General features: G+C 37.7%; 1 protein-coding gene across 1 annotated transcript; it reads left to right on the forward strand.

Moving 5' to 3' along the window:
* The first annotated feature begins 810 nt into the window (after window positions 1-810).
* ankrd10a (ankyrin repeat domain 10a) lies at window positions 811-13,252 on the forward strand. Its single transcript, XM_085803799.1, has 7 exons — window positions 811-1,093; window positions 2,518-2,670; window positions 3,895-3,986; window positions 10,531-10,739; window positions 10,844-10,921; window positions 12,300-12,331; window positions 12,965-13,252. The coding sequence occupies exons 1-7, from the start codon at window positions 821-823 to the stop codon at window positions 13,250-13,252; spliced, it is 1,125 nt and encodes a 374-aa protein (XP_085659925.1). The 5' UTR covers window positions 811-820.
* Window positions 13,253-17,642: the final 4,390 nt, after the last annotated feature.

Raw genomic sequence — 17,642 nt, forward strand, 5'->3', positions numbered from 1 at the left:
TATATATATATATATATATATATATATATATATATATATATATATATATATATATATTTATTTATTTATTTATTAGAAATACAAATCTTACAAGCAGCAAATTTCAATATAAAATACATTTTGAAACTGAGCTTAACATGTCAGCATTTCAATAAAGGTTTAACATAGTAACAGATGGAACAGGAAAGCCATGAAATAATAATAAAAAAAATAATAATAAAAGAAAAGAAAAATAAAAGAAATATATAAAAATTATAATTTGAGGTAAAAATTCAAATAAATATTTATTTGATTCAATGAAGGTAAATGAAAATGAAAATTTACAAACTAAAGCAGGAAGTAGACACAGCTTCCCTTTTTTTTATTTTTTTTTATTTTGTTTTTTTAACAACTTTATTTTTGCTTTACAAAATACATAGACAATGCATAAAACCATATGAGCATCATATTAATAACACTTGGATAACAAATAGACGTGACAATAAAATAAAAACATACATAAATAGAAATAAATAATAGTAAAAAAAAAAATAAAATAAAGTAAAATAAAAAGGAGAAGAAAAAAAGTAAGACACACCAGGGGATATGAGCAATGGAAATTAAATTGAATCAAAGATATTAAAGTGGGAGCACAGATTTATAGTTTACGGCTTCCCCCGTACCAAGATGGCGGCCGCGTCGACGCATTTCACTCCTGGGAACGCGGCTCCAGTCCGGGTTTTGTATCCCTCCGCCGGGGCAGAGACTAGAGAGGCTTATCTCCTCTTCCTTTGTGTTAACTTTGAACCGTTTTTTTTTTTGTTTTTTTTTAGTCTGTTCTATGGGACCGGGATCAATGGAGAAGAAACCGGTGTCAGTGAGCCACCTCCACGGTCTGCTGGTGTCCGTGGGACAGGGACAGGAGCAGCCGGACTTCTCCCGCGACGAGGTGTTCATCCGCCGGTTCCCCATCCACCGAGCCTGCCGGGATGGAGATGTCGGGGCTCTGGTGTCTCTTCTGTCGGAGCAGCAGCGACCGGACCGAGCCCCTCTCACCGCGGAGGATTCCTGCTACGGCTGGACGCCCTTACACTGGGCTGCACACACCGGCCAGGTAGGGAATATTTAATTTAGGGATTACTTCTTCCACTACAAGGCGGATTATAAGAGATTTAGCCTACCTATGGCGACAGGTAATCTTCCTAAAGGCTTCCTAAACTCTGTGATGTTTGCTATTGTGGTGATGCGTAAGTTATCCACAGTGATTCATAAATAATGTCTTTATTATTATTAAACTGCAGTCGACTTGAATCAGGGTTAAAGTTGTCATTTATTAATTGACAATAACAGAAGCAGCTGAGCGACCTGTTTGAATCGTTTACTGGTTTGTCTGTTACTATCTCTTATCTTATTTTATCTTATTCAGAAGCCTGATAGAGGATGGAATAAAGAGTCAGAGTATGTCTTTATTATTAAACTGCAGTCAACTTGAATCACGGTTAAAGTTGTCATTTATCTGAGCGACCTGTTTGAATCGTTCACTGGTCCAATACAGTAACAGTTTGTCTGTTACTGTACAATAAAGTTTTTTTTTTGGGCGAAAAAAAAAAACAAAGTGCGGGGTTGCGGCGTTTCCATTGGCTCGAGGGGAGCCAATGGGAATTCAGGCGCCAAACAGCTCCAGGAAAGCCGGAAGTGCTGTCTGAGGTCGTGATTTCAAAACATGTTTACACAAATCCCTAATTAATAACAAACGGAAACGATTTTTTTTATTTATTACACAGAACAAACCAACTCTTATCTTTTGAAAATGTCCTTCAATGTCCTTCTATTACTTTCTAATAACTTATTTTTTACACATAGTTTGGTTTCCATGGCATTATACTGATTTAATATTATTATTAACATTAATTACACATTATCCCTGGTTGTTTAACTGTATTTGTTAATACTTAATCTTATTTCCATTAAATACTGACTATGTTCATTATGTTTAATGTTACTTACACAAAAAATGTATTTGTAAGTACACTAACTAACATCATGAGTAGCTTTTTTTGGTGTAACTTATTATTTTACATGAGCTGTAACTTACAGCTCATGTAAAATAGTAAGTTACACTCTGAATATAAAAATTGTTCAACTGAAATGAATAAAAATACATTATTTAAATTCCATATATGAACATGTATCATAGTCAACTCAGCTTAAAGGGATAGTAGCATTTTTTTTAAAAGTGGGGTTGTATGATCTACAAATAGCCCCTAAGTACTTTAATTGCAGTAGAAGACTCTCTGCACTCCTCCCGTTAGCAACGCCAGCCCATAATAGCCCTGCCCAGAGATTTACAACATACAGTGTTGTGAACAGACCCAAAGAAACGGCCTATTTTCACGGCCTAAAAGAGGTTTTACCTGAAAAAAAATACACAGTTCCATTGTTCGCTATAATATAATTTTTTTTAAAAATGCTACTATCCCTTTAACCTCTCAATAATTTCACTACTAACGTTGTTGTGTTGTATCGTTGTGTTTCCAGCTGGAGTGCGTGGTGCGCCTGGTGCAGATGGGTTGCGAGGTGAACTCGGTGACCAGCCGCTTCAACCAGACGCCGACGCACACGGCGGCGTTCGGAGGACACCCCCAGTGCCTGGTGTGGCTGACTCAGGCCGGGGCCGACGTCAACAGGCAGGTCAGTCCTCCATCACTCTGGCAGCAGCTGCATATAAACTGAATCTCCTTGTTGTTTACATTCTACTTCCTGGTAGAAAACCAGCTGTAATTTGAATGAGATCAATAGTAACGAACGAGAGTTTAGCTATATATCATATTTTTCACGCCCTATCACCGTTTAGACAAATCTGAAATGATTGAAGAAACATTACTAGGGTTAGGGACGATATGCTTTTCTCCCGATTCGATTCTTCTACGATTTTTTGGATGGTGATTCGATTTAAATTGCGATTCTACGATATTGCCGATTCTCTCGATTTTCAGTCTGCATTTTTAACATTTATCTGCACACAAATACTGTAGGAGCCTATAAATTAACATACTCCATTATAAAGTGAACTTAAACCCTTTTCAAAACCTGTACTCTCTGGATGTAAAAAAGGCGAACAAAGGCACATTGCACAATATTTGAAAAAATGTCAAAAAAAATATATATATATGTCAAAAAAAAAATCGACTTTTGAAAAAAAAAATCGCTTTAAAAATCGTCCAAAAAGATATCGCGATATATATGTGAATCGATTTTTTCTCCCACCCCTAAACATTACTATTTCTGTGTGTGTGTTTTGTGTTGCTATGTGTTGTATTTATTCAGTTTGGGGGAATCACAGTGTCTAGAAAGCATCAGTGGCTCAGCTGACAGGGACAGCTAACGGTAGCTAAGCTAACGGTAGCTAAGCTAACGGTGGTAGCTAAGCTAACGGCGGTAGCTAAGCTAACACCAGGACGTCAGCTGTTAAAACCCTCCCGTTGTGGGACACGACATGAAACTACTCCAGTTAGCTCAGTCATGTTGGAACTCAGATATCCGCTGGAGAAAATATTTTTTCATGGAGCGTTTATTGAGTCACTGAGTTATTAAAGTTAAACAGGTAGCTAACCGTTAGCCCGGCTAATCTATGATAACCATGACTGATTACAAAAATGTGCACACGTAAATAGTAATGTTTGTCCAATCATTGGTTTTATAAACTTTACAAACATCAGATTAGTCTAAACGGTGATATAGTGACATGAAAAATTAGATAAATATAGTGAAACTCTCGTCAGTCACTATTGTTCTCATGCTGGTTTTCTACCAGGAAGTAGTTGTAAACAACAAGGAGATTCGTCCAATAGGAACATAGAAACCTTGCAGTGCCGTTTCCCATTCATTCATCCCCCTCTATGTGTTTTTTTTTAGGACTTTGTAGGCGAGGCTCCCATCCACAAGGCAGCTCGCTCAGGCAGCCTGGAGTGTGTCCAGGTGCTGTTGATAGCCGGAGCTAAACCACAGTGAGTCTCCTGCATCGTATCTATTACTGTCTTTTTTTCTTTTGTCTTCATTAGATCTCAGAGTGTTTTGCTAATGTCACATCAGCTGTTTGGGAGGAAACGGTCACACTGGATGAGCTGGGTGGATGGATAGGCGGTCGTTTGTGATTTTGAACTTCCCAAAATTAACATTTTGTGGTAACGCAACTTGCATTTTACACATTTATGTGGCTTTTTTCCGCTGATAATTTAAAGGGAATGTTCACCCAAAATTCAAATTTCAAATTATTTGTCCATATAATGGTTGTGAATGGGGCTCACTTTTCTTGGTCCAAAAAGACACACCAAAAAAACATCCAAATACCTCCATACTGCTTCGTCTGTAATGTCCCTCTTGTATTGAAGCCCCGACATGAGAAATTGTTCCGCCGGTCAGTGCAAATCACACAGGAAGAGCAGTGAACTGAGACACTGGGAGCTTCCGCTACAAAACAAGCTTAAAATATAGACGTATTTAATTTTTTTCGGAACAATTTCTCATGTCGGGGCTTCAATACAAGAGGGACATTACAGACGAGCAGCATGGAGGTATTTGGATGTTTTTTTGGTGTGGCTTTTTGGACAAAGAAAAGTGAGCACCATTCACAACCATTACAGTATATGGACAAATAATTTGAAATTTGAACTTTGGGTGAACTATCCCTTTAAGATTAAGATGTAAAATGACAAATTTTTGTAAATTGCTTGAAATATATAATTGAAAACCACCGGAAACCACAACACTGGAATTCAAATGGGGTCGCCTGAAATGTCTAGTCATTGAGAAAAGAAAAATTACTGATAAAACTAATTATTATTCTTTTTAAAATTATGATTAAAAACACCACACGCAATCTTAAACAACTGTATTCTATACTTTCACTTTCTAGAATATGAATCGAGTTCAAAGAAAAGGTTGGGAACCACTGGGTATACAGTGTGTTGAAGACTTCTGTAGTTCGAGAATCGATTGAAACATCTGGGATAATGTTTAACTCGTTTCTTAAACTGAATCTCCTGGAAGTGTTGAAATATTCCAGATGTTTTATTGTCCGTTTTCTCCCAGACCAGCTGATTTAAGGTGGATCATATCTTTCAGAATGACATAATGTTAATGTTATGAATGTTTAGTGTGTGAGTGAGTGTTGCTTTTGATCCAGTAGCTTTTCTGCAACAACTGTTCTCATACCTGTTATTTAGTCACTGACATTATATTAATGTTGATGTTATATGACGGCAGAGAAGCTCATGTGCTTCTGTTTACATGAAGCCACTGACACAAAGACCTGAATGCTTTATTTATTTATTTTTTTAGATCTAAGACTCCGAGTGTACAATTATAATATTTAAATAATATTTTTTCAATATTAAAAATACAATAAAAACATACAAAATGCGTACAATAAATTTGAATATCATGCAAAAGTCCATTTAAGTAGTTCAAGTCGAACAGCCCAACCAAGTATTGAGCATAAAGCATATAGATGGACATACAGATGGACATACAGATGGACATTTCTAACATTTCCATATTAAAAATGCCTTTTGTAAATTGGTCTTTTGTAATATTCTAATTTTTTGAGATACTGAATTTGAGTTCTTCATTAAATGTAAGCCATAATCATTACAATTAAAAGAAATTAAATAAATAAAGACATGAAATGTTTCATTCTGTGCGAGTGGATCTATATAATGTATTAGTTTCACTTTTTGAATTGAATTACTGACATAAATAAATTTTTCAATGATATTCAAATTTTCTGAGATGCACCTGTATTAGCTATTATGAAATCTTTTAAGACTGATTAGTATTTATTATTAACACTGAATGTTTCTTCTAGTTAGAAACATTGATGTTGAGTCACTTTGCTCTAAAATACTGTGTAGTTACATTTAATGAGATAACGAATGAAATTGAAATAAATTCTGAATCAAATTGAAATTGAAAAAACGAATCAACTTGAATTAGATTTTGATATGAAAAATTATAATTTAGATTATAAAAATATATATTTGACTAAATCTTAATACAAATTAATTAGGGTTGCAAAGGGGCTTTCCATGGGAATAATGGGAATTAACTGGAAATTGGGGGTAATTTAAACAAACTGTATCATATCTAAACATAAATGTAAATATTTAGTTTTGTCATAAGCAGACATCCATGCAAAATAATACAATTAAAAAACATTTCAACTGATTTATTTGTGAGTAGCTAACTAAATTTCGGATTTATTCCCATTTTTTCCCATATATTCCCGTTAATTCCCATGGAAACTTTCCAACTTTGAAAATTCCCAGAATTTTGCAACCCTAAAATTAATTAAATTTAAATAAACAGTTCAATGTCAGTGTCGGTGAATGCAGCACATGAGCTCTTGAGCCTCAGGGACTCAGACTGAGCCACCGTGAGGAGAGTGTGTGTTAAAGGGATAGTATCATTTTTTAAAAGTGTGGTTGTATGATCTACAAATAGCCCCTAAGTACTTTAATTGCAGTAGAAGACTCTCTACACTCCTCCCGTTAGCAACGCCAGCCCATAATAGCCCTGCCCAGAGATTTACAACATACAGTGTTGTGAACAGACCCAAAGAAACGGCCTATTTTCACGGCCTAAAAGAGGTTTTACCTGAAAAAAAATACACAGTTCCATTGTTCACTATAATATAATTTTTTCCAGCCCTTCAAAGTGCAGGAAAAACACAGTTTTTATTTGGACCTAACCAACTGCTGATCGGCGGGCGCTAACCCTGGGCGGAGGGATACGTGAGGTGGTTCGGTCCAAATAAAAACTGTGTTTTTCCTGCACTTTGAAGGGCTGGAAAAAATTATATCATAGCGAACAATGGAACTGTGTATTTTTTTTCAGGTAAAACCTCTTTTAGGCCGTGAAAATAGGCCGTTTCTTTGGGTCTGTTCACAACACTGTATGTTGTAAATCTCTGGGCAGGGCTATTATGGGCTGGCGTTGCTAACGGGAGGAGTGCAGAGAGTCTCTACTGCAATTAAAGTACTTAGGGGCTATTTGTAGATCATACAACCCCACTTTTAAAAAAAATGCTACTATCCCTTTAATGTGATGGTATGCTGTGCTGTGTTGTGTGAAGACAGGATATATTATAACCTTTAAGCTTCACCCATGTGGACCTGTGCTGCCCGGCAGAGACAAACACGTTGTGCTCGTTCTGATGTTTTACAGCGTGACAGTTTGAACATGATTTTCTCGAGTAGTCCCGTATGGGCACTGCTGCAGAATCAGCCAGCGTCTTTCAGTTGAGCCCAATGAGTGTTCACTATCGCTTCCTACAGTTTCTGCAGCTGGCAAACTGGCGAGGTATTTCCTGCAGTGATTGGTTTCCAATGCTAAGAAATAAAAGCACTGATTATGATTATGATGATGAAGATGATGATGATAGCCATGTGTGTAGACCTGCATGCTTAGCTGACTGACTAACTGTGTGCTAACAGAGTAGAAACCTCAGGAGCTCAGGATCAGCTGGAGGGTGAAATGAAATGAAATGATTCTTCTAACAGTTTGACCACAATCATCTCACTAAAGGGCACTTACTGCTTTTTTTTCTGAGCCGACGTAACATTTGTTAATAGGGAACTCAGAGGAAACCAGTAAACGTGTCACGTGCAGGGCCGTAAAGGGGAGAAAGGTGATGGGGGCCCAGCGCCCAGTGGGGCCCATAAAAAACCCCAGTAGTCTAATCTTTGTATGACTGATTTATTCTGCGTAAGACCCTGACTAATACTCATAGTACACTGTAAAAACTCAACATCTTTCCAAGAATATTTGTCTTATTTCTTGTCCAAATGTCTCATTTCTAGTCAAAACTAATCTCTTTCCACTTAAAATAAGACTCATTACCTAAACATTTACTTGTTTTTAGATAATTTTCACTTGTTTCAAACAAATTTTCACTTGAAATAAGTAGAAAAATCTGCCAGTGAAAGTAAGTTTTTTTGTGCTTGTAATAAGGAAGAAAAACTTGCTCCACTATCAGATTTTTTCTACTTATTCCAAGTGAAAATCTGCTTGAAAGAAGTAAAAAGTGTCTAAAAACAAGCTACTTTTAATATGATGAGTCTTATTTTAAGTAGAATGAGATTTGTTTTGACTAGAAATAACATTTTGACTAGAAATAAGACAAATATTCTTGGTAAGATACTTGAGTTTTTGCAGTGTAATGCTGCATTAGCGTCAAAACAAAGTAGACTAAATAAAAAAATGATAATACATAAATAGTCTAAGAAAAAAAAAGTGGAAAAGTCAGGGGGGTTAGGGGGCCCACTATAGTATTCTTTCAGGGGGCCCAGAATTCCTAGCAACGGCCCTGCATCCAATAGCAATATAATGACCCTTAGAAACCAGTAGAGCAAAGATGGAGGCATCTTTTACATGCTAACCTATTTGTTTCATTTCATTTGTCTGGTGTTGAGGAAGATAAAAACATACTGTAAATGCGATTATTAGTGAGAAGACATTTCATTTTGTAGAAAAGACTCAGAGTGAGGATTTCATAACTAACTGATATGATCGTTATTGTTTTATAATGTAGAGGACATACACCATCTGTTGTAGCTGTGATTGTAACAGTTTTACCACTTTACGACCAAAGGATTTACTAATGGTTTATGATTAGGTTATTAACACTTACAAGTTAGTAACAACAGCACAGTGTCCATAAACTGATCCATGTTCACTATTTTGCAAGATCAAGTCAATGCTCACTCATTAATCTTATTGATAACTAGTAACCAATTATGTGTTTTTTTATTGTCTTTATTTTAAAGGGATACACCAACATTTTATTTTCCATGTCTTGCCTCACTCCCGAGTCCATGACAAGCAGATAGACACCATCCTTTCGACTGTGCGTGCAGTAACAAGGGAGATAGAGCCGTATCGCCTGTAATTAGCTTAGCTCAAACACTGGAAGTGTATGGGTAGTGTTAGCCTGATTTCATTTTAGCTCTAAACTCTGTAAATATATCACTTTATCCACATTTCAAACATGTTTAGGTGAGAAAGTAGCCGTTTAGATCAGCAGTGTGTCGTTAATTTGTCTAAATACCAGCTGTTTACAATTTTGTTCGGACGAATTCGGCGCTACTCAAGCTAGCCGTTGTGACCGACGCACTTCCGGTTACTTTCACAAAATAAAACACCCGTTGCCCTTTACATACAGAAAACCATGACGATAGAATTTGTGCTTTTACTTTGAAATAGGAAGCTAACCTACCCTCGATGTAGCTAGCTTGAACCAAAATAAACCGTCTTTGCTTGAACCCTCCGTTTTGACCGATCTGGTCCCGTTAGCGGCATTTGACCGCTCAAGATGCCTTACCGGAGAGTTTTGTCAGCTCTGAGACCAAGATCGACCCGTTTAGAGTTGCTGAAGAGTTTCTCTGATGACTTTAGGTGGAGGCAGGCTAACACTACCCAGACACTTCCAGTGTTTGAGCTAAGCTAGGCTAACACTACCCATACACTTCCAGTGTTTGAGCTAAGCTAGGCTAACACTACCCATACACTTCCACTGTTTGAGCTAAGCTAATTACAGGTGATACGGCTCTATCTCCATGGTTACTGCACGCACAGTGGAAAGGATGGTGTCTATCTGCTGGTCATGGACTCAGGAGTGAGGCAAGACACGGAAAAAAAAATGTTGGTATCCCTTTAATAACAACACCTATGATTATAATGAACACAGCTGGACACACTATCACATTTAGTTTTATTTATCTCATATATTCTAACTTCTTATAGATTAGCGAATGTGCTAAGTAATAAACTAGTTATAAACCATTCATAAATCCTTCATCAGGGTCGTCCTATTGTGAAGTGGTGCCATAAATATTTATTCCATCGTCTTGTATTGATAAGTGACAGATGTGTTTAGCAGCAGTAGGATCATTGATGACAGTGAGTGTGTTGCAGAGGGAACTGGTCACTTTCCTTGGGAATTATGGGAATTATTGGGAATTTATGGGTAATTTAAACAAACTGTATCATATCCAAATATAAATGCAAATATTTTGTTTTGTCATAAGCAGACATCCATGCAAAATAATACAATTAAAAAACATTTCAACTGATTTATTTGTGAGTAGAACTTTATCAAGTTTTAATTCTTGTATGAACAATCAATTATTTTACTGAACAACAAAAACATGAATGTTGAGTAAAATATTACACCCCCCCCCCCCCCCCCAAATTATATATTCAAGTGTACTTGCATTAAATCTGGTTGTTTTAGCCAAGATTATGCTACAAAATATTTCCCCCAGCTATATTTAAGTTCCCTGTTTTGTATTTTGTAGTTTGTAATTTTGTAAATTTCAGATTTATTCCTGTTTATTCCCATATATTCCTGTTAATTCCCATATACTATTCCCATAAATTCCCATGGAAAGTTTCCAACTTTGAAAATTCCCGGAATTTTGCAACCCTAGTTAGGAGTGATGGAGGACAGGACAGGAAGTCCTTCCTCTCACTTTGTCCCTCTTCTCCCTCTAGTTTACGTAACGCCAGCGGGCAGACGGCGGCGGACCTGGCCCGCGCGCACGGCTTCCTCGACTGCTCGCACTTCATCTCCGACGCCCAGACGCAGCTGAGCGGTCTCCATGGCAACAACGGGGACGCCGCCGCCGCTGTCTGCGGTCAGAGGAAGAGGCTGCTGGCGGCGGCCGAGCCCGGACACGTGAAGAGAGCCAAGAGACAAGACAGTAAGAGATCGAGACGCCAGAAACCACAACATCTGATCTGGTTTGATTTGATTTGATCTGATCTGACCTGCACATCTGTTGACTTGTGGTTCTGTCTCCTCCAGATGTGCTGCTGCAGATGTTCAGCGCAGGAGAGGAGGTGGAGAGCATGAACATCGAGTCGGCACAGGAGCTGAGCTCAGGTCAGACCTTCACTTCCTTTAGTAACCCACTGAAAATGCATAAATATTTCAGTATACCCAGTACAACAAAACTATCTTTTTCAGAAATTTTATCACTTGTTAAATTATTGTTTGACTTTTTACAATTTTTTTAAAAGAAATGTTACCCCTGTTTGTATTATTGTTTGTCCCCCTTTTTTGGAGAAATTTTATCACATTTTTCTAGAATTCTTGAGAAATTTGACCAGTTTCACTTTCTACACATTTTTTTGAATATATACTATTTTTACTTTTACCACCCTTTTTTTTTTTTTTAATTTTACCACATTTTTCTATAATTTTTTTGGAGAAATTTTACCAGTTTCTTCTCAATTTTTTTTAACTATTGACTACAGGGTTTCCGCTACATGTAATTGATCGTGGCGCACCGCCACGGCAAAATAAAAGCCGCCACACCTTCAGAATGATGATTTTTTTTAATTTAAATTTTTTAATGTTAAAACAATGTTAAGCAGGGTTTCCACAACCAGTTACCATTAGGTAGCTACTTTGCAGCCCTTTCCACTACACAGTTACAACTTTCGACTCATGCTTTTCAATCACAGAGTTCTTTATTTCCTCCTCATTAAAAACGAAACTTATCAACCAGCGCATCCAGTGTTATACCGTTAATTAACGACTCTGTGGCCGGGGGACAAGCGCTTCCACCTCAGCTCTGTGTGTGTTCATCTGTCGCGCTCTGTTTCGATTATTAAATAGGCTACAAACGTACACACATTGGCCTCACGTGTTTGTCATTCGCGGTGTTTTATTTTGAAAATTGACCGGATTCTCTCGTGTTTCTTTGTGTGACTTCCTGCCAAGATTGACACGGTGGCTCGCGGCTCGTGCACAAAATAGACCGAACGCCGAAATGATCGCTGCATGCCGCGGAGGATTGGACGCCGAAATGCCCCCGCATCTCCGCGCAGCCCCCCCCCCCCCGGTCGGACAATCTGGTCCCGCGCGTGTGCACCCCGCCCCCGCCCCCCCGTTGATCAGACCACCCTCGCCGCCACTCTTTAAAAAAAATCCTGGAGGAAACACTGGACTATATACTATTTTTTACTTTTACCACTTGTTTTTATTATGGTTTGACTTAGTTTTTTTTTCTTCGAAATTTTACCACATTTTTTTTTAAATGTTATCACTTTTTTCTAAAAAAAAATTCAACTTTTTTGTTTATTTTTTTGAAATCTTACCACTTTTTTCTAGAAATGTTTCAACTTTTTTGGAGAAATAGAAAAAGTGGTAAAATTTCAAGAAAAATTGGACCTCACGTTGAGAACCACTGGTGTAAAAATGACAGAAATGATATAAGGACGTGGTTATTTACTGGTAACTGTTGTTTTAAACACAGATGATGACACCAAAGCCTTCACCAACGGTCACCATCATCATCAAAGTGGTACAATTTCTCCAAAAACATTCAATCATTTCTAGGAAGAAGTGGTAAAATTCTCAAAAAAAAGTTAAAAATTTTCTAGAAAAAAGGTAGTAAAATTTCTAAAAAATGACAAATAAAAAAAAATCTAGAAATAGTGGTAAATTTTCTAAAAAAAAATAATAAAAAAGAATTCTCCAACAAAAAGTTTAACAATTGAAGAAAAAAGTGGTAAAATCTCTCAAAAAACGTTCAAATATTTCTAGGAATAAGTGGTAAAATTCTAAAAAAAAAAAAAAAAAATTCTAGGAAGAAATGGTAAAACTCTCAAAAAAAAGTTAAACATTTTCTAGAAAAAAGGTAGTAAAATTTCTTTAAAAAAAAAAAATCTAGAAATAGTGGTAAATTTTCTAAAAAAGAATTCTCAAAAAAAAAAAAGTTTAACAATTCAAGAAAAAAGTGGTAAAATCTCTCAAAAACCGTTTATTTCTAGAAGAAGTGGTAAAATTCTCAAAAAAAATTGAGAACCACTGGTGTAAATGACAGAAATGATATAAGGACGTGGTTATTTACTGGTAACTGTTGTTTTAAAAGCAGATGATGACACCAAAGCCTTCACCAACGGTCACCACCATCATCATCATCATCATCCCCACCTGCACTTTACCGACCAGGATGCCCCCGTCCCGCCCAAACCACCCCTCCTCCCCTCGGCCAATCAGCACGCAGCATCCCCGCCGCCGCTGCAGCGCCGCTCGGCCGACATGTGCGGCTCGCTGCACCTGAGCGGGAGCCCCAGCAGCTGCGTGTCCCAGCGGCCGGCCTGGTGGGGGCTGCTGGGGGGGGGGGCGGAGCAGCTCGGGGACTTCCAGCAGTACGGACACTACCACGGCTTCGGGGACACGGCCGAGGAGCTGGAGAGCCATTAGCATTAGCGTTAGCGTTAGCGTTAGCGTTAGCATCAACCCTCGAAAACCTGCCATCCATGTTACGTTTACGGTTTGGCCTCATATTCATAATTAAAACACCACATATATAAAGGACGAATCTCCTTGTTGTTTACAACTACTTCCTGGTAGAAAACCAGCATGAGAACAATAGTGACGGACGAGAGTTTCACTGTATAAATCTACTTTTTCATGTCACTATATCACCGTTTAGACTAATCTGATGTTTGTAAAGTCTATAAAACCAATGATTGGACAAACATTACTATTTACGTGTGCACATTTTTGTAATTAGTCATGGTTATCATAGATTAGCCGGGCTAACGGTTAGCTACCTGTTTAACTTTAATAACTCAGTGACTCAATAAACGCTCCATGAAAAAATATTTTCTCCAGCGGATATCTGAGTTCCAACATGACTGAGCTAACTGGAGTAGTTTCATGTCGTGTCCCACAACGGGAGGGTTTTAACAGCTGACGTCCTGCTGTTAGCTTAGCTACTGTTAGCTTAGCTACCGCTGTTAGCTTAGCTACCGTTAGCTGTCCCTGTCAGCTGAGCCACTGATGCTTTCTAGACACCGTGATTCCCCCAAACTGAATAAATACAACACACAGCAACACAAAACACACACACAGAAATAGTAATGTTTCTTCAATCATCTCAGATTTGTCTAAACGGTGATAGGGCGTGAAAAATATGAAATATAGCTAAACTCTCGTTCGTTACTATTGATCTCATTCAAATTACAGCTGGTTTTCTACCTGGAAGTAGAATGTAAACAACAATGCGATTCGGTCTATAGCTTTGTTTGAGCTTTTAATAACTGCATTTCATGGTCTTCACCAGTAGGTGGCGCTAACGGCTAACAGCTAACGGTTAGCATCACCCGGAGAGAGAAATCTGACCCCAGACAAGTCAAACTCTAAAGAATGTATCATATATACACACACACACACATACTGGTACTGTATACTGTATTGTAACACATTACAATGTAATACTGACACCCAACTGACAGGTTTAACCAAAACAAACCTTTAAAGGGATAGTAGCATTTTTTTTAAAGTGGGGTTGTATGACCTACAAATAGCCTCTAAGTACTTTAATTGCAGTAGAAGACTCTCTGCACTGCAATTAAAGTACTTAGGGGTTATTTGTAGATCATACAACCCCACTTAAAAAAAAAAAAATGCTACTATCCCTTTAATCAAACTGATGATGTCAGAGGTGGGCGGGGTTTACTCGACTGTTTAAATGGACCGACTGTTTCAGCGTGTTAGTTCACACCCGGCCTTATAACGCGTCTCCCACTTCCGGTGTCGTATGCAAAACAACCAGATGTGTGTTAAACTTAACTTAACTCAAACGCACCATTATGCAAAACGCAGCAGGGTCTTCTCCACACAACCGTACTGAAGTGGATTATCATTAAACACACACACACACACACACACACACACACTCATCATTTCCTTTCATGTATTCCTGCATTTCAAACCTTGATTTATTAGTTCACTGCTGCTCGTTTGCACTATTAAAAAGGGATAGTTGACCCAAAATTGAAATTTCATCATACTCATTATCTATCTCCTACTCCCCCTCATGTCGACTAAAAGGGCTGGGAGAAGTTTCAGAGTCCTCCGTGGCTTCTCTGAGTTACAGGGGGTCTCGGCGTAGCAGTGCATGTCCATATGACGGTTGCAAATGGATACCAACTGTCTTCGTAGCAAAAAGACACACCAAAAAACATCCAAATACCTCCATGCTGCTCGTATGTAATGTCCCTCTTGTATTGAAGCCCCGACATGAGAAATTGTCCCGAAAAAAATTAAATAAGTCTATATTTCAAGCTTGTTTGTAGCGGAAGCTTCTCTTCCCAGTTCGTCCAAATGTGATGAACCAGGAAGAGGAGCTTCAAGAAGCTTCTGCTACAAACAAGCTTGAAATATGTGACCCGTTCCATCAAAATGAGTCGGAAGTCACGTTCTATTTTTAGATAATCAGCTGATAACATGGAAAACCCGTAGAAAATCAAAAAATTTTTTTTACCCTAATTTCAAAGCAATGACATTCAAAAACAATCTCCCAAAGTTTCACAGTCCAGATAATTGAGAAAAGGCAGCTAGGTAAATGATGATTAAAGTTGACCTGCAACTTAAACCCTCTGAAAATGAGTGTTGCATCGGTGCAAAACATGAAATATCTCCTGAACCGTTCATGATAGAGACGAGCTGTAAACTGCATCTGAATCGCCGGATTCTCCGCTTTCCGACGGTCATTGAATGGTGCCTCTATGACGAGAAGGGACGGGTACAGAAACAGATGCTAAACCGAGTAGCATCGACGCTAACCCGAACGTAGCATCGATGCTAACCCGAACGTACACGCTTGCACATGTTTTACAAAATGTCAACAAAACATGACAACTTCTGAACCGTTCATGATAGATTGTGAGATTCTCTGCTTTCCGAGGGTCATTGAATGGTGTCTCTATGACAACAAGGGACCGTATGGGGTGCGTGTAATCACGTGGTACAGGAACAGATGCTAGAGTCACTGGCAAAAACTTTAACTGCTATTTTCTCAGGTTTTAGAACGGAATAAGAGAGTAGGAGATCGTAATTCAAATGGCCACATCTAGAAAACCATCAAATGTATGACTCTGACTAGGGTATCATTTTAAAGCTTATTTTCTAATATTTCCATTGATACCAAAATCTCAACTTTGAAATTTGGGTCACTGTGACTCATTTTGATGGATCGGGTCACATAAAGACTTATTTAATTTCTTTTGGGACAATTTCGCATGTCGGGGCTTCAATACAAGACGGACATTACATACGAGCAGCATGGAGGTATCTGGATGTTTTTTGGTGTGTCTTTTTGTTACGAAGAAGACAGTTGGTATCCATTTGCAACCGTCATATGGACATGCAGGTCCACACAGGGAGTAGATAATGAGTGCAATTTCAATTTTGGGTGAACTATCCCTTTTAAGGGCTGGGTTTTGTGTGTGTGTGTGTAGAGTAGCTACAGTGTGTATTCCTAGAGGCCGTCCTGGTCCCGACCCTCCTGCACTGAGACCGAGTCTCCATCCACCAAAGGGAACGTGTTGTTATCTTGTTATTTATGTGTTAGAGCAGATGAATGTGTTTTACTGTCGACTCGGTTGAGCTCTCTGAACACTATGTGCCAAAAAAAAGAAAAGAAAACTGGCTCGCTGTCTCTTGAACGCTCTTTGATACTTTTCCTATTAAAACCCGTTTGTACTGTTTCATAAAAATCTGCCTCCTTTCTTTTTTTGGGGGGGGGGTGACCATTAATAACAGAACTACGACAGAGTATTAGGGTCACATTGAGAAAAAAACTAACACAAATTTATAGAGAATAAAGTCGTAAATTTGCGAAAATAAAGTCGTACATTTCCTACGAGAAAGAAGTCATAACGTTACGAGAATAAAGTCGTAAATTTACAAGAATAAAGCCGTAAATTTACGAGAATAAAGTCGTACATTTACGAAAATAAAGTCGTACATTTCCTACAAGAAAAAAGTCGTAAATTTACAAGAATAAAGTCGTACATTTCCTACGAGAAAAAAGTCGTAACATTACAAGAATAAAGTCGTAAATTTACAAGAATAAAGCCGTAAATTTACGAGAATAAAGTCGTACATTTACGAAAATAAAGTCGTACATTTCCTACAAGAAAAAAGTCATAAAATTATGAGAATAAAGCCGTAAATTTACGAGAATAAAGTCGTACATTTCCTACGAGAATAAAGTCGTAAATTTACAAGAATAAAGTCGTACATTTCTTACGAGAAAAAAGTCATAACATTATGAGAATAAAGTCGTAAATTTACGAAAATAAAGTCGTACATTTCCTACGAGAAAAAAGTCATAACATTACGAGAATAAAGTCGTAAATTTGCAAGAATAAAGTCGTACATTTCCTACGAGAAAAAAGTCATAACATTACGAGAATAAAGTCATAGATTTACAAGAATAAAATCGTAAATTTACGAGAATAAAGTCGTACATTTCCTACGAGAAAAAAGTCATAACGTTACGAGAATAAAGTCGTAAATTTACGAGAATAAAGTCGTACATTTCCTACTAGAAAAGAGTCGTAACATTACGAGAATAAAGTTGGAAATTTACGAAAATAAAGTTGTACATTTCCTACGAGAAAAAAGTCATAACATTACGAGAATAAAGTCGTAAATTTACAAGAATAAAGTCGTACATTTCCTACGAGAAAAAAGTCATAACATTACGAGAATAAAGTCGTAAATTTACAAGAATAAAGTCGTAAATTTCCTACGAGAAAAAAGTCATAACATTACGAGAATAAAGTCGTAAATTTACGAA

Source organism: Trachurus japonicus, chromosome 2 (assembly GCF_045865225.1).
Source record: "Trachurus japonicus isolate A0001 chromosome 2, Traja_1.0".
Lineage (NCBI taxonomy): Eukaryota > Metazoa > Chordata > Actinopteri > Carangiformes > Carangidae > Trachurus > Trachurus japonicus.

Coding starts and splice junctions, on each gene's coding strand:
- ankrd10a (XM_085803799.1), top strand. CDS start 821: ATGGGACCGGGATCAATGGAGAAGAAACCGGTGTCAGTGAGCCACCTC. Junction 2,671..3,894: donor GGGCCGACGTCAACAGGCAG/GTCAGTCCTCCA, acceptor GTTTTTTTTTAG/GACTTTGTAGGCGAGGCTCC. Junction 12,332..12,964: donor AAGCCTTCACCAACGGTCAC/CATCATCATCAA, acceptor CACCATCATCAT/CATCATCATCCCCACCTGCA.